The 25,419-nt window shown below is 48.2% G+C and overlaps 1 protein-coding gene across 1 annotated transcript in view; it reads right to left on the bottom strand.

Annotated features, from left to right (window-relative positions):
- Positions 1-4,842: 4,842 nt before the first annotated feature.
- The window catches only part of LOC136958537 (adhesion G protein-coupled receptor L2-like), a 65,125-nt gene continuing 44,548 nt past the window's right edge, over positions 4,843-25,419 (bottom strand). Inside the window, exons 9-21 of the mRNA XM_067252518.1 lie at positions 23,368-23,551; positions 20,650-20,772; positions 20,258-20,463; positions 19,536-19,709; positions 18,038-18,247; positions 17,472-17,692; positions 16,437-16,503; positions 14,058-14,149; positions 12,416-12,584; positions 11,864-11,992; positions 11,334-11,430; positions 10,172-10,300; positions 4,843-6,876 (exon numbers count right to left, since the gene is read on the bottom strand). Of these exons, the coding sequence (XP_067108619.1) occupies positions 6,005-6,876; positions 10,172-10,300; positions 11,334-11,430; positions 11,864-11,992; positions 12,416-12,584; positions 14,058-14,149; positions 16,437-16,503; positions 17,472-17,692; positions 18,038-18,247; positions 19,536-19,709; positions 20,258-20,463; positions 20,650-20,772; positions 23,368-23,551 (2,673 nt within the window). The 3' untranslated portion in view covers positions 4,843-6,004. The remainder of the gene's footprint in view (positions 6,877-10,171; positions 10,301-11,333; positions 11,431-11,863; positions 11,993-12,415; positions 12,585-14,057; positions 14,150-16,436; positions 16,504-17,471; positions 17,693-18,037; positions 18,248-19,535; positions 19,710-20,257; positions 20,464-20,649; positions 20,773-23,367; positions 23,552-25,419) is intronic.

Below are 25,419 nucleotides of genomic sequence, written 5' to 3'. Positions count from 1 at the left end.
TTCCACAAAACCCAGAGAGCGCTGCAGTGAAGTCTGTTCTTAAAAGACATCACGTCCCTCTCTACAGTTGTCTGCCTGTCGCCTCTGTGCCTTCTCTCCATGGGTTGCAGTTGTAGCTGCCACGTGAACATGACTGACCGGGCAAAGTCAGGGAGACGTTAATGTATGGATGGATAATGCAAACATTCCTCTTTTGTTGACTGTTTCACTATTGCCTTTTGTCAATGATGACATCTTTCAGAGCGATCACTCGCTATGTTTTTTAAAACACACATAATGGAACACTCAGACAGATTGCCTGTCACGAGGTATTGATGACTTTCACCACTAACTTCTCAGTCCCTGGCCCATTACCGTTATTTCTTTCTGTCACCACCTGTTGCCAGGTAACGTGGCAGCATCATGTCCTGCTGTTCCTCACTGGGAGAGCACTCTGTTTCTCCCTGGCTCCCAGTCATGTGACTGACGCAGCGCTCAAGGTCAGAAACACACTCGGGGTACTCCCACAACAGCTATTGTGTGGACGGGTTGTGTTTTTTGTTTGTTCTTTACGTGTGTGTTTGTGCAATCATGCAAGTGTGTGTTTCACTCTCACCTGCCATCATCGTGATTCCCAAGTTAATAGAGAAGCTACAGAGAAACAGAAGCTCTGAATGCTATAGAATCCTTACCTGCATTGATTTCCTAGTTTCATGATTATCTCCACATTGAGTTGATACCGCATACTCCACAGCCTGGCCAAGCAGTCTACCTACTGTGTGTAAATTAGCCTCAATAAGACATTTTAAGGCATGAGCCCAGTGTCTGTGAACCCTCAACGATCCAGCATCATCTGCAAATTCCACTTGCCCACATTTACATAATGCTTTCGTAAAGTCGTTGGAGCTGTGTTTTATTTTCAAAGGCCAACAGTCCCCCCGTGTGCAATCAAGTATGATTGTCCTCTGTTGGGGTATTCAATTTGTGGGCCTCCAGGCGGCTGCAGAGATCAATCTCAGATCAGAAGGTCCTGTTGCTGAGAGGACATGTGTGAACAATAGTTCTGCTTGGTAGTGGAGCCATTCTGTTGCTGAGCCTCTCTCCCTCTCTCTCTCTCTCTCTCCCTCCCTCTCTCTCCCTCTCTCTCTCTCTCTCTCTCTCTCTCTCTCTCTCTCTCTCTCTCTCTCTCTCTCTCTCTCTCTCTCTCTCTCTCTCTCTCTCTCTCTCTCTCCCTCTCTCTCTCTCTCTCTCTCTCTCTGTCTCTCCCTCTCTCTCTCTCCCTCTCTCTCTCTCTCTCTCCCTCTCTCTCCCTCTCTCTCCCTCTCTCTCTCTCTCTCTCCCTCCCTCTCTCTCTCTCACACATACACACACACTTACTCGCACACAGTCGTGGACACACGCACACGCACTGAGCTCCAAAACACGAGGGCTCATGGTTGTTTTTATAAACTTTAATGGTTACAAATCCTAAATTGATTGTCAGATTCCTTCTCTGATCCACTCATTTCCCTAAGAATGTCAGTTTAGGAAACCGTTGAACTCCTGTAGCATTCAGAAAGCACGGTTTGTGTCTTGTAATGTTGGGTTATGTTGGAGTAACTGGAGTTTGCACGGAAATTATTCCCAACATTTACCAGTGCCTTTTCCATTTTACAAATGATACTGCTTGATACAATTAATTTATTAAAAGAAATCATTTTTAATTTGGCACGTCTTGAGGATAAATAAAAAAATCCATCCACTGTATATCAAACAAGCCTTTAGTCCTTAGTGATGTGCTTGGAAGAAACCCTATCTTTGAGATGTCATTTCAAACAACACTTTGAAGTGAAATTCAAAATCACCATATTCTGTCTTCTGATAAAATGTTCACATATGTTTGATGTCATGTGCACACCATCTTCTAAGCATTTTGAAGTGCATTTCTCAATGCACTCAATCCCCACTAAGTCTGCCCCTGTGTTTTGGATTCTCAGCCTTGGTCAAATGTTTTGGGCTGAGAACATCACCCAAAAAGCAGGAAACAAATTATTTGAATCTGGCCTTTTCACAAGGTGGCAGATTTTGGGGGACAATCGCTTACAGAAAAAGAACTGTCTTGATCTGGTTCTGAAAATGACGATGTCGATGTATTACTGTTGGGTCAACAAAATGTCACCTGTCCTTCTCTCAGTCGACTGTATTCTCACCTGCACAGCCCGGAAAGGGTACAAAAACACACTCCTCAGCGGAGTGTTTACAGTTTAATGAGGGTGACAGGTCATCTCAGCCCAATTTCTTCCTCAGTGGAGGTGTTTCATATGAGGGATGACACTTTCACAATTGTATCGCTTGGAGTGGAATGATTTTGGACAGATTGCTTGACTGGAGTACTAACACATGGATGTGGACACGTTGAGTCACTCGGGCTCTCCCTCGCGTGCACACGCACACGAAAATGAAATGATATCAGTCCGTCTTCAGCTGTGAACTTGGGGAGGCCTCGTGTGAATGTCCTGAGCCGTGACGGTCGTAATCTCATAATAGGCTTCAGTAAGGGATAGCCTAAGATCCTGTTTTCCTCTGGTTTTCTCTCTCCCTCTTTGCCTCGTCTGGCTTTGGTCTCACCACCCTTGAAATAGCAAAGCACGAGCACCCTCAAATGAATAAATCATGGCGGAAAAGTGCCTGAGTAAAATAACACAAAGACACACAACACATTTTTGCAGCCCAACAGGATTTCTAGGTTACTGCACAAGCCAATGGAAGGGGTTTAACCATCCTGCGTTTTGATGTAAAAACCTTTAAAAAACAGGACTTACAAATACAGTGAGCCACAATGTGCATCGTATAGCTGGCAACAACCATGGAAATTCAAGCGAATCAGATTTCACTCTTTTTTGGGGGGGGAGGGGGGGGCTGTTTTGTAAATTCTTCCTCTCTAGTGAAGTCTTGTTTTCCCCTCCTCTCTAAATGCACGGCGCGCTGGTGCAGCAGCCCAACTGTGGAGGCAGGATAGGAATGACGCAGGGAGGCACAGTCAGATGTTCTTTATCTTCCTGCTGCAGAGTCAAATGTGGAGGAATGTAAGCTGTGCATTCACAGGGGCCCAGAGGTAATATAATAGTCCCCCTGCTTTGTGTCTCTAGTAACGTAATTATGCATAGTTCCCGTTTTGGCAAAAGATTGCTATACTGAAACATAAACAGTGGTCCGTAAGAACGCCTAATGTGGATGGGGCCTTTTCTTTATTATCCACGACCATTCAGTAAGACTATGGAGAAAAAGGAATTATAGGAAAAAATGTGAAGGCAAAAAACATTTTATCCCAGGTTGGGGATGGTTAAAAAAACGCCCTCAAAACACGTACATTTTAGAACAGGGTCTATGATCTGAGTATGAATTCAGCTTCTTGTTTGATGTCTTTTGAAGATGGACATGAAATAATGTCCAATTCACCAGAGGCTGAAACTTCAAACAGATTCCAATGAAAACACAGCTAATGTCTCCTCAGCCTCCGCTTTCCATTGCACCTTCGTTTGCCACCGAGACGAGATCTCCCGTTCGGCTGGGAACAGATAAAAGATGGATTGATTAGTTAAGTACTTTCATCTCTCACTCGCGCTCTCTCACAAACCTTAAGAGCTGATCATTTACAGCACAACCCCTCCATCGTTGATGTGCTATTGAGATCAGAACCAGGAAGGGAACCCGAGGGACTGACAGAGGAGGGATGAGGGTTGAGCAGGGATTCTCAAGGTGAAGAGGCCAGGTCCGGGGTGGAGGCAAGGACATGACTGCAGCATGTCTCGGACTCTCAGACAGGATTGTTTCCCTCACCTGTGACTGGATGTACAGGATGGAACCCTCCAGAAGCTCTCCTGCTCATCTTGAGACCAGGCACCGTCACCTGCACTGTATATTGTTCAATTTCACAATCCACTGTACTTGAAGGTGAGAAAGCTAATATAGCGGACAGATTACAGAGCGATAATGAACCAATATATATGCATCATGCAAAACCAGCCCTAAAGCTTCTTGAAGGAAGCTGGAGATTTCCATCATAATTATTTTGTTTGAGTTATGATGAACTCACACACGGACACACTGGGAAATCAGCCTGTGGCAGAACATGGTCAGTGAGCTGGCATGCCCCCAGGCCCTGTGTTCTGAGCAGGCCCTGTGTTCTGAGCTGGCCCTGTGTTCTGAGTGACCTGGGAGGTGTTGCATGGCAGAGCAGCAGACCACGCACCAGTCCTGTTTGACAGGAAGCCCTGAAGAAGCCTCCATAGACCACACGGGCTCTTTCCAGACCAACTGTTAGAGGAGCTGGTCATCAGCTTTGCATTTCATTTGATTTACAACTGAACTGGAGCCAAGTTTCCATATCATTTCCAGGCTCCACTCACTGTCCTGCAGGCCTGCTGGATGGCTCTGTGTAAACGGAGAGGCTGACATTGAAAACAGTGAGGCGGAGAGACACTCTGGACCTGAAGCTCTGCCTTGGCTTGAGATGCAGAGGCTGACAGAGAACTGGCATCCAGCGCCGGCTAATAGAGTGTGTGTCACAGCTCACAGTGAAGCGACTAGACGAGTGTCTGCTCCAAACAGCTGGGTGGTCAGCTGAACCAGGACCCACAGGGGAGGAACACAGTGCAATTTATATAGTGCAGCACATCAGCTGACTCCATAAGCCGTCTCATCCACCCTAGCACTTACTGTCTGGGAGGGTTGACTGACACGCTAAACTGTCCCTGTAATCAAAGCTATCAACCTTGAACTAAGCCTGACAGTGGACTAACACTTGATGCTAATATAGATATGAATGTATTTTCTTTGTTTTTGCATGAAAATATTTTAAATCAAGAAAAAAAGACATTTGCAAACAAGAAAAATCTCACATTTATTTGATATCAAACAAGAGTTGAATTGTATATTGTCTGACAATGGGCTCTTACAAAAGAAATGAAATGAAACTAAACAGTGCTGAAACAAGTCACACAGTCCAACCATTTTCTTTTTCAATTTTCAATAGTTCAAAAATAATAAATTAATTTGTGTCAAACTCTGAAATACGTTCATAAAACTTGAATATCGTATTGACATAAAAAGTATCCTGACAAATTTCTTCAAGTAAAATAAATTACACAACGATCCAATTTACTCCAAATCTGTGCATGGCATGGTGTTGACAAATATATTACTGGCAAAACTCACCATTCATGAAAGCAAAGCACTTCACAAGCAGATGTGAGCATGGTTTCATAAGGGATTTGTAACTTTTTTTTTTTTGTTCAAACATACTACAATGAGTCAAGTGTGAAAGGAAAACCACATTTCCACCATTTGAACAACCTTATTTTTTTTTCTCAAAAATGATTGCCTCAACATTAAAAGGTCATAGTCACTGAATGGTTGCCGTAACTTTTTTTGTTCACTTTTTACACCTGTGGTACAGCAAAATATATTTTCTTCAGCTGTTACTTTGACAACAGTTAAATGTGCAATAGAGAAAATATAAGGCCTGAGTCTTGAATTAGTGGTATCTAAATGTCTCCAGTCCTGACAGAGTGGTAGCAGTTCTCTGGTGATGAGAGTTCAGGACCAAACACATCCTGGTTATTGGACTTTGGTTCTGGAATCTCCTCCAGAACATCAGGAACATTCCACAGTTCTAAACCCGGACCATGTCTTTTGTTCTCGCTGTCTTTAATATAATACAAATGAAAGCTGGACAGGAGTGGCGCCAGGTTTCTCTCTAACACTCGGAGTGGTCTGTGCACTATTGTCTCCTCGTCTAGATGAACAGCAGAGCAGTTCCAGTTCGAAAAGACGCCGGGTTTCACAAGGACATTTCGTGTATTTTAATCACGTCTGTGTGAGGAAAAAAAAGTCATCCATCTCCTCCCTTCCTACCCACAAACATCCTGTACTGACAGGAAGTGTATTGAGGGTGCAGAGGAGGGCTTGGCAAACCGTTTTGACATCAACCAAAAGCCCAGATATGTTCAGGCCGGTGCAAACAGAAGGATGGCGTTCCCCCTGCTCAGAGGCTGGTGATGAGCTGCATCTGTCCGTCCCGGGGGCCCTCTCCCTCGGGCACGCAGTCTTCAGCGCTAGGTGGGACGATGCACCCATCGCTGGTGCCCCGGTTTATGTGGTAGTAGGACAGGGGCTGGGGCCCATCGCCCAGCTCAGGCATGCTCTTGTGGTAGAGGTCCTCGCCCTCGCTCCTAGTGGAGGGGGAGAGTTCCTCCTCCTCCTCCTCCTCGGGGGGGTAGGGCGAGGCCGGGGGGGAGGGCGAGTCTCTCAGGTTAGGCATGCTCGTGTACAGGGAGTCTCTGTTGTTGTTCGGCGAATGGGGGTCCATGTCCTCCCCGGTCGTCACGGTCTCTGAGGTGTGGCAGCCCTCAGCCCTGCGGGGGGCCTTCTGGGCGCTGTAGAGCAGGGAGTGAGTCCTCTGGGGCAGCAGGGGGGCCTCCAGCGCCTCCTTGTGGTGGGGGTGCAGCAGCAGCTCCAGGGTGGGGTGGCCTCCCCCCAGTCCGACCCCCCTCTGGGGGGGCGAGGTCTGGGCGTGGTCCACTACGATGGCGTCGTCCTCGCTGCCGCTCCCACCCCCACCTCGGTCACCCCTTGCCCTGGTCTGGGGGGGAGGGGCCCTGTCCCGCCCCTTCTCCCTGGGGAGGTCGTGGCCCTTGGGGGCCCCGCGGGGCCTCAGGTGGTTCTGAACCAGCTCGGAGATGATCATCTTCTCGAAAGCGGCGTCGTCCAGGCTGAGGCCCCCCAGGTCGCCGGGGGCGCGCACGCCCACGTCCTCGTAGTCGTCGTCACGCAGGGAGTAGCTGTTGTTGAAGTTGCCGTTGAGGGGGAGGGTGTCCATGGCGCTGATGTCCCTGCTGTTGGTCAGAGAGTGCTGCCCTGCAACGACAGGCGAGAGGCGTGGATTAGACGTGCAGCTCCCGACCTGCTCTGAACCACAAACAAGTCTATGACATCCGGGGGTTCATACTGCTCAGGACACCTCCGCTCTATCACCGCTTTGGGTGTTATCTGTTTGCTTATCTGTGATGTAGATATCTGAATGCAGTTAAGTTTACAGAACATGTGAGGATGTAATAGTTAGTTGTTATAGTCACAACAAGTATTAGAGGTGTTGCTGAACAATATTAGGCCACAAGAAAGTAGACGAAATTAAAGATGTTAAAACATACAGCGACACACTGAAATGCAACGGGCCAAGTAACAACCGCTCACAATACGACATCCACAGAAATGAGAAAAGGAAAGAATGAAGCTGTGCGGGGAGGTGGCTTGGAAATGACAACAAATAAAAAACATTCCACTCTCAGGACGGAAAGAAAGAAAGAAAGGAGAGAAAGAAAAGAAAATGCAAGACAAAGAGTGACTTATGTCCAACACAAATGCCAGGCCACCTCTCAGCATGGGGACCCACAAGCACAGCAACGCCCCCCAACACACCACGACACACAGGCAGGGTGCAATGACTCACTTTGCCACCACTCACATCAAGTGTGTCTGCTCAGGCTATCTGGCCTAAGAACTGCTGATGTGCAAAAAAAAAAAAAAAAAAAAAAAAAAAAAAAAAGTAAAAACAGATGCCTTTTTTCAATTGCAGCAGAAAGGAGAAATTACTGAAATAAGACAAAAGGGGAGGGGGGGCTTCAAAAACCAGGTCTGGATTCAGTCAGTCCGCTCTCGGATTGGGCTCCTTGAGGGTAAACTCCCCACAATGTCTCAAAATGGCTCCTATGAGTGCTCTTTCACAGAGCCCTTATGAACCTCTGTCATGACTGAATCGGAATGCTTTGGAAAGGAATGGCTCGGGGAAATGGACGGTGAATCCTGAGGACGACTGAATCCAGAACTTGGCAGGTGGTGGGGCTCGGCGGCAAGCAATCACAGTCTGATCACAGTTTAAATGGCAGTTACATTGTCATATCATTACTCTCTCTCTCTCTCTTTAGAACAGGACTGGTGGGGGGGGGGCTTAAATGTTTCTACAAGTACCTACTTAATAGATAGACAATGACATACACAGTAGATTACATTGATAACTTCTTGTGAAGCCCCCATAATTGGCCCTAATAAACAGTGGTGCGGGTCCGGGTGGGTGTGCTGTGGTTTTACAAGGTGGTTTGATGTGAAAGGAATCGGAATGAGAGGCTGAGCGGGGGTTGAAAGAGAACACTGGCTGTCTCCGAGTCGCCTACATGCACAGGAGAAAGGGAGATGGAAGTCTAAGATTTCAGCTAAATTAGTCTGAATAGACGCGAATGTGAGATTGGGGTGGGGGGGGGGGGGGGGGGGGGGAAGGATTGAAGCGCTACAATGTCATTGCCGTGGAGATAAGGAGCGTCTCTTTAGCAGAGAGAAAAGGAGAGTAAAAACAGACATCAAAGACGTTTCTAATAAAAAGAGTGTGGACGGGGTGGGGAGGAGTAGGGGGGAAACGAGGGGGCAAAAAGGGGGAATGATTCTTTGGGGTTGAGAAGTATATATATATATTTTTTTTTTTTAACCGGGTGAACATTTGCATTTGTTTATGCATCAGCAATCATTTTAATGCAGACAGGTATTATCTACAGGGAGGAGGGAAGTGATGTGAACAGAATTTAACAGGACACCGAGACAGCTGCATTCTGGGAAACGGTCCAAAGGAGATTCATCCAAGATGTTCTCTCTTCCATTTTTTACTGCATCAAATGAACATCTGCAGAGTATTATTTCATATTAATACATATATAATAGAAGCCATGCTTATCCTCTTGGCCAATATGAAGACTGCAGGGGACATTTGAAAGAAGCCAACAAGTCAGAACTAGGTAGGCTCTCTCACTACAGCCTTGAAACATGGTAGTTGATCATCCCAGTATGATCTTCCTGTTACAGCCACAACCAGTGACTAATCCTGAACCACTTCCTCATAAACATCCATTTTTGTTGGGACCATATTGCAACTCTTGGACCTGGGTTGTGTGCTAAATGTTTTTTCTTGGCTCTAGATGCTTTGAAGTGTTTTCCCTACCTCCTCTGCCATTCTGCATCGGCTGGCCTTCCACATGGTTACTCTGCTCATACGAGAGGACTGACTAAGCGGCGTCTCTACAGGTTAGATGCCAATTATGATGAAACGTACAATAACCTGTTCATTAGCTGTTGCCACTTTCCATCCATCTATGCCACTCCGATAAAATATGCTAACATTGTTGTGACTGTGAAGATAAACATCTCATGTCTTTAAAAAGGTTGTTTGATTGCACACGGGGAGTTCTAAATATGCGGGCCGTTTGATGCCGAGATTGGACTCGCGACGCGATTAGCGGCGTGTCTTTGATTTCTGTGAAATCCGTGATAGGCTCCAACCTTGCGCCGTGGAAAGAGGCAGGAGCCAGACTTGGAAGTGCTCTCATTGTGATGCGAGTGTGAGCTCCAAGACGCTCCGAATCAAGAGAGCTGCTGCGGCATGCACGTTATCATGAATCCTTCCTTCCTCTCGCATTTACCCTGCCCCGTACCGCCTTCCGTCCCCCTTTCATCATCAAATGCCTCTGCATATCTCGGGGTGTAGAATTCTGCCTGCATTGCGTCATGTGCTTCTGTGTGTTTTTTTTTTTTTCTCCCTCCCCTTTCCTTTTCTTCCGACTGTGTGTGCGCGCGTGTGCGCCGTAGCATGCCTTATCTCCTCCTCCTCCTCTCCTCTCCTCTCCCCCCCCCCCCTCCTCCCGCTATGACAGAGGGTAAAGTAGGTCACGGAAAACACTGACAGCATTCCAATCATCAATCTGGCTTGAGAAAGGAAGTGTGGTAACAAAAATAATACTATACAAAAATTATGTTGTAAAGATATCATTTAGACATGTAGATACGAGGAAAGCGTGCTGAAGATCAGGGGAAATTCGGACTTGATTTCCCCACATGCTCTTATGTAGTCTGGGCAGATAGCTCAGAGCGCTCCGAGCCTTATCTCTCGCTGTGTTTTAAAAAAAGCACTTGCATAGATAGAGACAGAGTAAAGATAGAGGGGAGGGAAGGGGAGGGGGGGGCTCTACAGCGAGGCCTTTCAACACTTCATGCTGTGTCGGGGTCGAGGGGCGACAACCCCGAAGTACGCCGTTTCAATTAACTTCAAAAGCGGGCAAAAACAAACGCATCTAGACCAAGAAAAGGAGAGAGGTGAAAGGTGGAGGAGCACCTGGAGAGTGAAAAGCCGGAGGCGAGGGGGTGTTGCACACCACCGTTTCCGCCAGCAGGTTGTTATAGGGGTTGTTAGTGTCGTGGGCTCTCAGCAGAGGGTTAGTGAGGAGGTAGTTGCCAGTCATTCCTGCGAGAAGAGCGAGAGAGCGGAGGGAGTGGGAGAAGAAGGAGTGAGGACACAGGGGGGAGATGAGGGAGACAGGAAGGGGGTGAGAGAGAAGAGAGGAATAATTGATGTAAGTGAAGACGTCGAAGCCCCGCGTGGTTATTACCCACTGTGTTAGCCGTGTAAACACGTCTGCATCTCCCATCGTTGAGCAGGCTCACAAAAGTGACACGGAAGTCTAACTCCCTTCTGCCGTTTCATCATTATCATCACAGACTTGCTGTACAAAATACTTATGTTCTGGGAAAAGTTATGAACCCAAAACTTGCGATGACATTTAGCCAAGTCAGACTCTTATTACAAACATCCTGCCAAAAGATGAACATTCCTTTAAAATTCAGTTGAAAACATTTTAGTGTGATTAATTATCGTCCATATTATTATTTTTAATAAATATTTATTGGGAAGGCATTTGACTTTAGCGAGCAGCTCCAGTTCGGTTGGGGTACACGTTGAAGAGACTCTGAGGAGATACTCTCCCAGCTGTGACCCCCCTCCTCGCCAGCTGCCCGACGATGCCTGCCGTTCAGCAGTGAGTCATGGAAGCAGCTAGATCCAGAGGGCCTGGGTCGCCCAGAGTTGAAAACCATCTCCTCGTCAGCCAACACCTCACGCCAAACTAAACAGCACACGTCACCATCCCCTAACGACACAACAAGTAGCAGCTGTGCTCCTCTGACAACAACGCCTTGGTCACGGACTTTGAAGGTGGGATGGGAACAATTAAGGTGGGTTTTTTTTTGCTGGTAGCTGGCCAAAACAAGTCCACCAAACTGACCAACTTGTACATATTTATTCTGAACTGTGTAACTTCAGATAATGGTTCTGTTACACTAACATATGTATATATACCCCAAAAAATATTGTCGCTTTGGATTCAAGCTAAATGAATAAAATGTACATTGTCAAATAGAAATATATATATATATCCCTGGTGCATCTCCTGCTGCTGGGACAAATAGAATGGGATATGTGGCTGGCGGTGTCAGCTCACCCTGGTTCAGAGTGGAGGTGCTATTGATGTCTCCTGAGATGAAGGACGACTCGGACTGCTTCCTCACCGTGTCGTTCCACATCCTCCTGATGCGACTCTGGGAACACAGGGAAAGCAGACATGTCAGCGCCAAGCCCCGTCCTGGTGGGAGTCAGTCCTGAACGTGCAGGAATGGGCATCACATGCACGTCGTTGTACCTGCTGAATGAGTAAACGCGGTCATATAAATAAAGTATTTCTGTTAGTATATATGACTTCGTACATTTAGTATACGTGACTAAAAACTCGAGTAATACTGGAGTGTGTACAGGCAGTGTGTCATTTCTCTGCGTCTACGATCACACGCTCAGCACCATCCCTCTACTGTGAGGGGCGGGGGCTCACGTGTTCACGTGTGACTGTTCAGAACCATCTGCTGTGATGAGGGCTGTGGTGGGGCCAGGGGAACAAGCTCCTCTGGGTGGAGAGAGAGGACCAGCAGGCCTGAGCGGAGGGTACTGGGCGGGGGAGGTACAGACCCTGTCCTGTACCTGCGTGGCGGACGAGTAGCGGGCGGTGGACCGGGACGTGGCCGTCTTGGCGGCGCTGTGGGGCCCCTCGGAGGGCAGGCGCCGGCAGCACTGGGACTGGCGGAAACACTTGCTGTACTCTTTACGCACCTGCGGGACGGCCAGGAAGGGGGAGTCAGAACAATGTAGACATGACAGGTGAACCCCCCTCCACACACACACACACACACACACACACAGGATCTAAATCTTTATTAAATGTCACCCAGCTGACAGCAGATCAAAATGGCATATCTCTAGAGATAAATCTGGCCCATATTCAAAGTTGACACTAAAATACCATAAAGAGGGGGCATTTTTGACAAATATGAACAGCTGGTGTTCCTGGAATCGAGATGACTTAAATGTCAAGAGATGCTGTTCACAAAATAAAAAAGAATAAAAGTCAGTTTAGCTGTGCTTCAAAGGCAAATATTTCCGTTCGAGATGTGTGTGTGTCAGTGTGTGTCAGTGTGTGTATGCTCCTCTCGTGGGAGATGCGACACAGAAAGGGTTGGGTCACACACACAGTACCTTCTTCTGGAGGAGGCAGTGGAAGATGAAGATGAACATGCCCTGGAGGGTGTTGAAGATGGTGAACAGGTAGGCCATGACCACGGAGGAATCGTTGAGGAAGAACAGGCCGAACGACCAGGTCAGCCCCAGCAGGCAGAGCAGGGCGAAGGCCCCCATCACCCAGGACCTGACGACACACACACACACACAGCAGAGCGCCACGGTGGGCGTTAAAACGACATCCTCCATGAAGCCTCCCGTTCTCCCGTTTCCTCATCTCAAAAGTGTGCGCTTCCTCCCCGAGGTTTCTCCTGTGCAGGAAGATAAGCCTGCTGAATCCTTTTCAACTAGACATGTTATTTACACACAGCACAGCTCTGGACGTTCGAACTGCTGATGTCTGCTTTTGGAATGTCCACAGAGCTTACGACACCGAGTCAAACAATATCTCCTCCCGGGAGCTCGGGCTTCAACAATTGCAGAGACAGCCGGTTTCCAGAGGTTTCCAGGAACGCCTAGAGGAAATCAGATAACCGGCGGTGATCTTCCAATGACGACAGGTGGTGAAGCGAGCCATCGATACATGGGACAGAAGTGAGCTGTCTCCCTGGGAGACACAGAGAGGACGGAGAAGAAAGGCAGAGCGCTGGGACAGCCGAGGCACCATTGTGGCACGATTGTGAGAGAAATTCCATGGACAGTGAGATGAATAGGATGGGTGAAAAAGGAAGAGATGCGACCGATTAGCTCTACTGTGCTAGGCATTTCTGGGCGTCCTTTTCATTTGATGGTATTTGTGCGTGGGCGCAAACGCCTTTTGTCTTTCAAGCGCCACCGATTGGTTCCACAGCCTTTGTGGAAAGTTTTCCCGCTTTTGACATTGGAGTAAATACATGTTCGATTGGAGGTGGACCCCAATTAATGACAGTTAATGAGTTTTTCGCACTTTGAATTTTTGCGTTTGAAAAGAGTCGCTATCTACAAATGCAGGCTCTTTTTAAACTCAACTCAACTGCCCAGATAGCACAACGCAAAGGTCGATTAAATTACTTTTTGTTCCTTCCCCTGCTACAGCTAAAGAAAGAAACACATATGGGAGATGCATCATGTTACGTCTGAGAAGGAATAAAACATGTTGTTTTGTCTTGAGACTATTTGATCAAGTAACTGGGACAAAAACATGGCATGGGACTGGTCTTTATTTATCCGCCTCCCTGACTGGCTTTTACAATGGAGGGAATGGGCCCATTTCCAGTTTCTCCACCCTTAAATCTATGAGCCATATGTTTGGGCCAACTGTCCAGGGGGAGCCTGTAAACCATGCCAGCACAGGAGCGACTGATACATGAGGTCAAAGATGCAGTTATGGTAGAAATAAAAAGAGCCAATATAACCTCAGCAGAGTGCAAACACTGGCCTTATAAAACCAAGTAAAAAGGCAGGATAGACATCAAATCTGAAAAGCATATCTTGGTGCCGGGGCACTTTTGAGAGAAATAAGAGGAAGTGTAAAAGGTCAAATACAGATTGAATATGACATAAACAAAGCCAAGGCAAGGTAGTGCACTTTATATTTCTTTGTATTTTGAAGCTCCCCCCCTTTCTCACACACAGTGGTATGACCCAGAAGCCCCCGCTGTGATCGGCGCGCCGCCCTCACCTGATCCCCCCCAGCCTGGAGGAGTCTGGTTTCATGGAAGTGGAGTGCTTCACCATCTTGTACATCGTCACCATCAGAAAGATGAGATTGAGCTGTCAAAACAAGAGGCATGTCAAGGTTAAAGCAGCGCACTTTGGACGTGAAGCGTTCATTTCCTGACATCCAGGGCTTGTCAGACAGTGCTGAGCATACAGTGGGTGTTACTGTGCTTACCAGTATGTACCCTGGCATAACTCACCCAGATGGATATGAAACTTTGTGGCCTCGGTGAAAATAATAAAGCGCACCATATAACAAGAAATAAGAGAGGTCTGGGTTCGTGTTTTTGTATCGTCTTTGACAAACGGCCTTCAAGGCCCCTTCCTCTCTTGTAACTCATGTAATGCACAACCCCAGACCTTGGCCAAGCAGCCTCGTACAGAGTGTTATTCCTCATTAGATGAGAGAGAACGAGACAGACAAAAAGAGGGGGAAAGAAAGGAGAGAAAGAACACATATTTTAGGCTGATGTGTATCTAACCACAATCAAGCCAAACAGGTATGTCTACCTAGGACAGCAGTTATGACAGCCAGTGACAGAGAGAGGGATGCATTTAGACAGACATATTTCAGCAACTGTCTGTTGCCAGAAAAAACAGCCGCATCTAAACCATACATAACTATTTAACTTTATGACTTCTGGATGCTTTTGTGGCATGGAAGGGTCTCTTACTACCCGGAGTACAGGCAGAAGACATGCTTCCATTTCGCTCACCACCAACCTATAAAAAGCACTTTGGTGAATATTCAGGAGGACAAAATCTATATCCTGATTCTTAAGTTATTAAAGGCTTCCCTCTGTAATCCGCCCTCAAGCAAGTGTCTTCAGAAACCCAAAGCAATCCATATACGAACCAAAATAAATATCAGGAGCCGCAATGGAGGACAACACCGCAAAGCCACGCAAAACAGTATCTGGGCCTGAATCTGCTGAGAAAAGCTGCTCATCTCCTCTAAACTCATAAAAAATGGAAACGTTTAAACACAGGAGCTAAACAGACCTTGGTTTTGAAAAAAAAGAGAGAGACGGAAAGAGAGTTAATGGAGATAGAAGGCAAAGGAGAGAGAGAAAGTGGACAGAGGAGAGAGAGAGAGAGCGTGCAGAAAGAGAGAGTCTCTCTGTATGTGAGGGTATAACATATAAGTATATACAAGGCCATGTTTTAAATTGATAAATATCTCTGTAATTCTTCCGTTGCTTTGGCAATATGAACAATTATTGTTTTCATTCGAATAAAGCCCTTTGAACTGAACTGAGAGAGAGAGAGAGAGAGAGAGAGAGAGAGAGAGAGAGAGAGAGAGAGAGAGAGAGAGAGAGAGGGGCTTTTAGATCACGACTCGGAGTGGTGTTTGTCTCCCGGCCACCGGGGCCGTTTTACGTGTGCATGAGTCGAGCTGCTGGAGATGCCTTTAACACGGCCGCGAGTGATGACACAGATCTGATGAGCCAGCCAGACAGCCAGACAGCCAGGCAAACGAGTCCTGTCCCCCACGCCCAGTCTCCAAGGGACACCCCCCCCCCCCTCCACCACCATCCCTGGGACTCTCACCTTCTCCAAAATACACCACAAAAAAAAACAAGCTCCCGCTGCAGGGCGCGCCCCACAGCCTGTGTACGGTACAACACATGTACAGCATGTGCACATGTGCTCTTTTTGATCTATCAATAGATATCCAGCATGTGAGCTCTGGCGTGGTTTCTCTGTGTGTGTGTGTGTGTGTGCGCGCGCGCTTGTGCATGAACTTTGTGAGCCAGCACATGAAATATTAAAAGGTGAAGATGGAGACGTCCGTGTTCTGGGATTGGCTAGGGATGTGTCATGATCCGGAGCACGGTTCGGGTTCGTGCTGGTAATGGCCGTCTTGGCCACCCACTCATTACCTCTGTGTTCCAACTCTCTCTATTCTCTCTCTCTAGCTTTCGCCCCCCACCAACCCACCCTTTTCTTTCCCTTTGCTGAGCAAATGACCTTCACGCCGCTGACAATTCCGTCCCCTCCTGCAATCAGGAGGAAGAGGAGGAGTGCATCGTCGATGTGCCCGCTCTCCAGACCTAACAGCCCGGCCGCTGCCGTTCTGCCCCGGCTTTGATTTCAGGAGGATTTCATAGTTGGGCGACTCCTGATGTCCTCATGTCAGGACGTAATGGACCACTATCCATTCATGCTAATTGATTTGCAAAAGCAGAGCTAAGTGACTGCGCAGGGGAAATAGCACCAATAAATAAATATTAAAAAAGGAGAGAAAGGGGGATTTTCATCTCATAAAAAAACGCCAGACAGACAGACAGACAGAGACCCCCGTGAAACCCCCTTGCACGCTGGATGCAACAAGCCTCACCGTAATAACGAAGGTGACGGGTCCAATGAAGCTCCAGATGAAGTGGTTCTCCACCCTCAGCCAGCACCTGCAACCCACAGCACACTTACACCAACAGTTACACCAACAGCCCCCTCCCCCCCCCCCCCCCCCCCATTCTGGCTCTCTGTGAAAGCCCCACATTCCCTACACTCACCCTTACAATAAAGCCATTACGGTTCATCGATCAGTCCCAGCTGAGAGCTGAGCTTGAGAGATGGTGGCAGTGTGATACAGACTACAGCAGCCATGATCCCCCCGCCCCCATCTCTAACCTCCCCCCCCACTCCCGCCGCTACAGTGATGAAAGCCTGACCTTGAAAACATGCTGGCTACAAGCCATAAAGGACCTGAACTGAGCAGTTGTGGTACCGGATCCATGACATCAGAGTCTACCAATGTCTACAAATGAGAAGCCGGTCTCACTCTTGACTGTGTTCTGAACCTTCCCGGAAAAAAAATAAATAACATGGCTCTCATCAGAGATGTGTGTATTATCTTAGGGGAACTTCCCTTCAAATGAAGAGATCAGTGCCCCTCGACCCCGGAGAAGTGAGTGTGCTGTCATCTACACCACATACATCCAGGTAGTGGAGAATATACGTAACAAATCATTTGGCTTTGCTTCTTGGATAAAGGCCACTGGAGAATTACAAAAAAGAAAAAAAAAGAAAAAAGAGAAGGGAAAAAAGCCCCACTTCGCCTCACACAGAGGGAGGGAAAACAGCCCAGTAGACCAGCGCAACAAGCCAGAGCATTCATTAATGTAGCGGTTTTGCTCACAGCCCTCTTTTTTAGCACTGACAAGGGTGTACGTTTGCTATCAGCCGGAGGAGAGACCAGGCTGTGTGATGTTGCTCTCATTAGCACATATATCTAGCACATTCTCCCCCATACATATACATGTATGGGGGAGAATGCAGTTCCTTATACAAGTGCCACAACGGCGGGAAAACCTGCTACATGCGCACAGTGTGAAAATCGAGAAAGAAAACCGCAAAGCGACGGCTCACTCACGCCCTCTGAGTCCCATAACTGCGGTAGTCGATGGCTGCAGATATGACCACCACCAGGGACGGGAAGAGGTACCCGGACGCGTAGTAGTACTTCCTGCGGGAGAACTCGCTCTCAAACACCTCCACCAGCATGAGGTACAGCTGCACCCCCTCCAGACACATCCAGGAGAAGGCCGCCAGGAAGAAGAAGTGGAGGACCCCCGCGATGATGGAGCACATCAGCTGAGGGGCAGGGTGGGGATGGGGGAGGGGGACACATTTAGAAGCTGCACACATGGCAGGATAAACTGTGACCCCGCTATACCCTATAGTGGCGTAATGATGAACACATTTACCCCTGGGGGGGGGGGGAGGGGGGGGGGGGAGAACCGGCAAGCACACTTATATAGATATATATATAATTATATTTCGATATTCCATTAAAATATGAGGACGTGTTTGTTCCCTTGATGATGAACAATGATGAAATCCTCAAAAACAGAACAGGCCTACAACCCTGATCGGTTAGTCTATCGTCGGGTCGGGGGGGGGGGGGGGGGGGGGGGGGGTGGGAGTGTGTGTGTTTACCTGCGGCTCGGTCATGTTGATGCCCACGAGGAAGACCAGCTCTGCGATGAAAAGGTTGAAGCAGAGGTTCTTGTGGATGGTGTTGCGGTCGCTCTGCAGGCCCCGGAAGAAGCAGAAGGTGAAGAGGCTGATGGCCAGGCACACCAGCGACACGGCGATGCCCATCCTGGTCATCACTGTCAGCAGGAGCTCGTGCACGCTGCCCTCCTCCTGCAGGACACGCAGGCACACAGCAGGAAGGCTTAGGGGGGGGGTGGGGGATTATTAGAGCGCACGGAATTAAACACACCTCTGGGTGTTAAAAAGCCATTCAAAAAGTATAAATACCACCGTTTTTAGTTGTAATTGCGACACTATGACAGGTGCGACTATGTCTGTGACACAGGCTAGACTCGCATCAGCAAGGGACAAGGTTTGTCTCAGGGACCAGATGTCCATACCTAATAAAGACTGGCAGCGGCATCGAGCACAACCTCTAGCGCACAAACTAGACATTCCCAATGTCACAGCCAGTTGTTGCCGTGGCGGCATGTTGGCGTGCTCTGGCACGTGTTGCGGCGTGTTAAGTCATTAGCAACGCGCCGCACACGGCAGCAGTTCTGTGTGAGGCAGGCGTGGGCTCTCTCTACGAACGGGAGATCAGAGCGCATGTCACAGGCTATGACACTGAACACATTTCAATCTGGTAGCGCGCCGAAATAGAACACCACACAGAATCGTATTCAAGAGCTGCGGTATTAAAAGTGAGGTCATCTCTTCCTAGCTTTGTAATTTTATTGAGGGCAGGAGTTGTAGTTGAGGTGGGTTGGAAGGGGTTGGTGAGAGTTAAGGCTTAGCCCCGGAGGTTCGGCTTCAAACTTGTGGTAAAGGTTCGGGTTGCAGCGGATGACGAGGAACAGAGTTCACGAGTCGGGATATGCTATTATTTCAACCGCGAACTTATGTTCCACATTTATTACTGGCTAGATGCTCGCAGTACACAATATTTATCATGTAATTGGATTGTAATTGCATTTGCCAGCATATGGATCCAGTCCACTTCACGTCGAGTGGAAATGCAAATGAAAGCTTATTGCACGCCGTATCCCATGATTCCCAGGGACACACATGTGCACGGAGGGCTATTAGTCACGGGCCATAGATAAAATGTAATTCATTTCCAATAACAGTCTTAGCTCCAGACCATCTTATTCCTGAATCTGGGCCCGTGTCTCTGGGAGCAGTAAGCAGCTGACTCCATACATACTGTAAGTCGCTCTGGATAAGAGCGTCTGCTAAAATGACTAAATGTACATTCCTCAAATCAAACCTCACTGCTATTCTCAATACCACCCCCTCCCCACCCCTCCCCCACCTCACCCCCCCCCACTCCTCCACCCCACAGCTCTGAACTAATCATGTGTACGTTATCTTGCACCTAGCATGTTCTCATCATGGGTAGATAACGTGGAGGAGAGAGTGTGAGGAACAGGGGGATTGGTTGGTTGTGGCCACTCACCACATTTCCTTTGTGGGCCATCAGGATGGCGAAGTTGGTCAGGTGACTGCAGGAGCAGGTGGTGTGGCTCTTGTTGGTGTCCAGCAGCTTGCAGCCCAGGGTGGACCAGTATCCCATCATGCTCCTCTCCGAGTAGTTCCAGAAAGAGCAGTTGGGGTTATAGTAGTGCTCTTTCTACAGGGCCGCAAGCAAAGAAACAACAAATAAATAACTTGTATGGCCAAATCCAAACTCAAACACGGAAGCATCATAGGTACACTACCACGTAATGTTCATTCCTAGATATTCTCATCCTTTTCATCACTGTCAATTAAGCAGCAGGTTGTAGCACAGGTTGCCATGGTAATCAAAGGGCAGAACACTTAAAGTAGTATGTGCAAGCCCAACTGCTGTACGCTCTGCAACCGAGCCCTGACTCAAGTAATTACACATCCATCAAAATTCCAGGATAAACACCAATGCTTTTCAAACCGTACATTTGAAATACCACAAAAAGAAAAATTCTCCCTTCTTTCTCTGCTTCTCTCGCCAACCTCCCTTCCGCCCTCCCTCTCTCTCTCTCTCTTCCGACAGCGGTGTTCAAGGCTGGGTTTCATGACACTGACATTTATCTCCCTCTGCTAAAGACCACCCTGCCATTTCTCTCTCCCTGGTTGAGCCCTGAGCCGGCTGGAGGTTGTGGGGCTCCGGGGCTTTGTTTTGGTTCTCGGGGGGGAGCTTACATCCAGGTGTTCCAGGGTGAAGATCACCGGGTCGGACACAAACACACGGCTGGACTCCTTGGTGATGGAGGCGGACAGGATGTGGGAGTTGACGGTCAGGGAGAGGTTGCGACGGCCTGCCTCCCCCGGCCCCCTCAGCGTGGCGTTCTCCGTGCTGAGGAAGTGGCCCAGGTGCTTGTAAAGGACAAACACCAGCTTGGCCACCCCTGAAAGCAAACACAGGGAAAACGAGGATGAACAAGTTTTTCTGCGGTTTTCCCGCTCATTTCGCCAGCAAGCTGAGCACGGCCTGTACACAGAGGCACAGACCGTCTCAAAACAAGAATAAATAAAAGAACACGGCAGTCCTTAGGCGTGTCGTGAAAGGGGGGAGGGAAAGTCGAGCTGCCTACCGTTCTTGCTGTTGACTTTGACCGTGTTGGAGGTGAGCTGGATGGACGCCTCGCCCTTGCTGGTCTGAGGGAACCTGAAGTCTTGTACCTGCCCGTCCGTGCTCAACACGTACACGTCCAGCACTGGGGGGATGGGGAGGGGCACAGGGAAGGCATTACTCATAGGTCACGTTACAAAAGCAATACGTTGTGTTTAATAGAGCTCCAATATAGAGGTCGGAGGGGGGGGAGGAGGGGGGGGGGGGTGAAACAGGAGAACACAAGTCCAGCAGACCAGCAACAGAATCCAATCTTATTGTCAATATCCCATCCAGTGCTATTTACTATAGAAAAGGTAGTGAGCTCTAGACTGTGCAGCTCCTCGGGGAGAACTAGAACAGGAGACGGAGAGAGCGAAGAGGCCAGGGCAGGAAGAAAGAGAGAACATCGGGAGATAGAGAGGCAGAGCGAGCAAGCGAGGACAGGGGAGAGATAGAGAGGCTGAGCGAGAGAGAGAGGACAGGGGAGAGATAGAGAGGCTGAGCGAGAGAGAGAGGACAGGGGAGAGATAGAGAGGCTGAGCGAGAGAGAGAGAGGACAGGGGAGAGATAGAGAGGCAGAGCGAGAGAGAGAGAGAGAGAGAGAGAGAGAGAGGACAGGGGAGAGATAGAGAGGCAGAGCGAGAGCGAGGACAGGGGAGAGATAGAGAGGCAGAGCGAGAGAGAGAGAGAGGACAGGGGAGAGATAGAGAGGCAGAGCGAGAGAGAGAGAGAGGACAGGGGAGAGATAGAGAGGCAGAGCGAGAGCGAGGACAGGGGAGAGGTAGAGCAGGCGAGCGCGTAACCTGGTGCAGCATAAATGTCAAATATTCATAAGATCAAAAATATCATTGGGCTTTTACTCCCCCCCCAACCTCCACCACCACCACCTTCAGATAACTCTGGGGCTCGCCGAGCAAATCTCTGAAAAGCTACCCAATTCCAGCAGCCTCTCTCTCTCTCTCTCTCTCTCTCTGTCTGTCTCTCTCTCCTCTCTCTCTCTCCTCTCTCTTCTGCAGCGTGCCAGCTGCCGGGTGGTGCTCCCTTTGATGTGTGAAATTACAGAGGGGTCAGGAGGACACACGTATCAGCGCGCTCCCTCGCGTCAGAAACAGCCTTGCCTCCTTCAGATAGATGGCTTTTGACAGATGGAGATGAGGAATTGTCCTCCTAACATACCCAACCACCCACCCCCCCCCCTCCACCCCCCCAATCCCCCCCCCCCACGCCCCACCTTTAACTTAACTCCCCCTACCCCTTGACAGGCGGACATTTCTGTGTTTTTGGTGGCGGTGGTGGTGGTGGTGGGGAGAATGTTAATTGGGAGAGAGGATCCTTTTGGCCTTTCTTCTGGGCTTTGGGGAAAGCTTGGGGTCAGGCGACTTCTTCTGAGCCTTGAGCTGGCTGGTTCTACACCAGGCTGCTCTCTGGCACAGTCCACAATCCTTTCACTCTGTTGCCACAATAGTACAATAACCTCTACCCAGAGCTTCAATAACCTTTACCCAGAGCTACAATAACCTCTACCCAGAGCTACAATAACCTCTACCCAGAGCTACAATAACCTCTACCCAGAGCTACAATAACCTTTACCCAGAGCTACAATAACCTCTACCCAGAGCTACAATAACCTTTACCCAGAGCTACAATAACCTTTACCCAGAGCTACAATAACCTCTACCAAGAGCTACAATAACCTTTACCCAGAGCTACAATAACCTTTACCCAGAGCTACAATAACCTCTACCCAGAGCTACAATAACCTCTACCCAGAGCTACAATAACCTCTACCCAGAGCTACAATAACCTCTACCCAGAGCTACAATAACCTCTACCCAGAGCTACAATAACCTTTACCCAGAGCTACAATAACCTTTACCCAGAGCTAGGGAACTGCATGGGAAGAAACAGCATTAAGCCATTAACTTCTTACTACACAGCGTATTACGCAACATATTAATCGGTGTATTAGTCCTATATAACTACCCCTTCTTCCTTATCTACTTAGATTGATGTATTATCATTTAATGGAAATGGTCTAAGGACTCATACAATAGCATCTATAGAGTAATACTTTTCAATTGGCTCCTTTGTTTTCCCTGGGCGAACCGGGAACTTCATCTTGTAGTTGAGAGACTCACTTGGAATGTTTAACTATGCAAGAAATAGATTAGGAATCAAGGAAGACAAAAAAAAAACTGAGCTGGAAACCATAACCATGGCAACAGAAAGCCACGTGAATTTTTTATTTTTATGACAGTTCACCGCACAAAGCTGACTTAAATGAATGAGGTCACGTTGCTAATAAACTTCCTGTGAGAACATGTTAGCTCGCTAGCGCCAGACGAGACATCAAAACCTCCTACTGTGACTTTAACTAAATTTGGTCTTTTTAATAGCACTTTTCTCTCTCCTGGAGGAATAGCTGTCCAGGTTCTTTATCAGTGTCTAGATGACTAAGCCTAGTATCGATGCCTGGGGGGCTTTAGTTTCCCAGTATGCTTATGCGATGGTTGTAAATGTTAACTTTTACTTCTCTGGACGAAAAAATCCCATTTAAACAACCAAGGTCAAAGCAATTTCACCACGAAGACACGGGAGATTATCCCGGAAGGGAAGTCATCGTTACGATTGTGGATTGTGACTGGCAGACGAGTCGTTTTGGTCTCTCTGTTTTATGTAGGATTGAAAAGGAACTCACCGATATTCTCGGCGGGCACTTTGACTACAGCTGGCTCGATCAGGTTGTCGGCAAGGACGAACGCCCCCTCCTCCAGGGTATCCAGTAACATGGTGGCGGCGTGCGTTTGCTCCGTGGAATTCATGTCTTCCCAGGATTTCAGAGCTTCCGGCCTGAGGAGGTTGTCAACCGTATCTACAATGGCCTGTATCCGTGGAAACAAGTCAAATGTCAGCACACTTTTTTCCCCCTCCCGCTCATCAGAACTTCTGAAACGCTGTCGTCTTCAGGGAGCAATGGAGGGCACGGGAGAATGGCAAGCAAGGGGCTGCAACAAGTAAAACTGAAAACAGCAAAATACCATTTAAATGAAGGAGACATTTAGGAGAACATGACTCAAAATGCATTTAAAAGATGCTGGTTACAGATTACATGGAATTTGAGGAAGCTTCCTTTTACTGCCCGTTTTAGAACGCTGTCTTTCTCAGGATAACAAATCTATGCCTGGAGGGGAAGTAGTAATACAAACCAAATGGTTTTTCATAAGACTAGAGCTGCCATCCATAGAGCAGATCTTAGTTCGCACGTTCTTAAATTCCTTTTTTTCCCAGAAAACAATTGTCTTCAGCGACAATGACTTTATTCCATAACAGGATTCAATCGTAACAGACTAGAAAATGCACGGCTTTCCGGAAAGTTCTTATCACTGCAAGCAACCCACTTGTCCATGAGTGGCAGTCTCAGTCAAGACACGGATCATGCCGTTTGTTTTCTAAGGCAAATCCTTTCATTTCCTGGTTTCTGATAAGCAGTAAGTAAGCAAAACATTCCAGTTCCAAACAAGAGAAGTATCATATGTTGATAAAACAGAGGTCCATTTGACCCTGTGAGGGTGAGTTCACGGCTCCCTACCTAGCCCAGTATACCCACAGCAGCATTTAACCCTAAACCAAACATGACCAGGCATGGCTAAATTAGCCCAAATCCATTTCAACCCGTGTCCCGATAAACCAGAGTGACAATTTAACCACAGGTGCCATTAACCACTGAGACCCTTCTCACCACACCGGTAATTAAGCACAAAAACCTGTCCCACTTCCTGTAACAATTAGCCACAGCTGTTATTATCCACCACACTAATTGACCACAGGCACAATTACCCCTTTTGCCTGGATTAACCAGATCGGGGATTAATCCCAATTGCAATCGAATGCAGGCTGACATACAACCACAGCACTTAACCGCACCACCACCATAAACCACAGCTGTCCTACAGTACATCCTCTGCAGGGGCCTCCAGGTATGAAATACCGTCCTAACAAAGAGGTGAGAATGAACCACTCCGGTCTTGACCTTAACTCTGACAAGGGGGACGGGACGGGGGGCGGCAGGAGAGAGAGAGATTGAGAGACAGAGAGAGGAAGACGGAGAGATGGAAGGAGGGAGAAGGAGTGAGAGATAGAGAGAGAGAGAGAGAGAGAGAGAGAAGAAATAAAAAGAGAGAGTGAGAGAGAGGCGCGCAGCAGTGATTACAGGGCCGGAACCATTCCTCCCAGACAGACACTAAATGGTCTGCCCTCCTGGTGAGCTGTCCTCGAAGGACGAGAGGGGGGTGTGGGGTTGCTGGGGGAGAATCCGTGTCTCTAATTTGCCAAACGTAGAAAGCAACCCATGTTGTGACTGAATCCTCTCTAATTCTTGCCCGGGTGGAGGTCAAAACAAGCTACAAATCACAGAGGGCCCTCGGGCGAGCCCCCCGACACCGGCCGACAGGAAACACATACGTGGGCGTGGGCTGACTCGGCGGAACGCCCTCAGTTGACGAATGTGGATGCGGGAAAGGGAGGACAAGGTCTAAATCAATGGAGGCAGTTTGCGTTCTCGTTCCTCGCAGTAAAAATGTACTCCGTCAAAACAAGCTTCAGTTCTCCGAGACCCACCAGCGGTCACCGCGGAATGCTCGAGTGCTCTCTCACGATTTTTAGTCGGCCCCGGCACACAAACTATGCGTGTTTCAACAGAGCCGCGTCTGAGACATAAACAAAAGCGGAGGAAAGGAAAATGACAAGGGGA

This window comes from Osmerus mordax, chromosome 16 (assembly GCF_038355195.1).
Source record: "Osmerus mordax isolate fOsmMor3 chromosome 16, fOsmMor3.pri, whole genome shotgun sequence".
NCBI classification, from domain to species: Eukaryota; Metazoa; Chordata; class Actinopteri; order Osmeriformes; family Osmeridae; genus Osmerus; species Osmerus mordax.
Note: the sequence above shows the minus strand (reverse complement) of the source record. Positions and strands in the feature narration are given on the sequence as shown.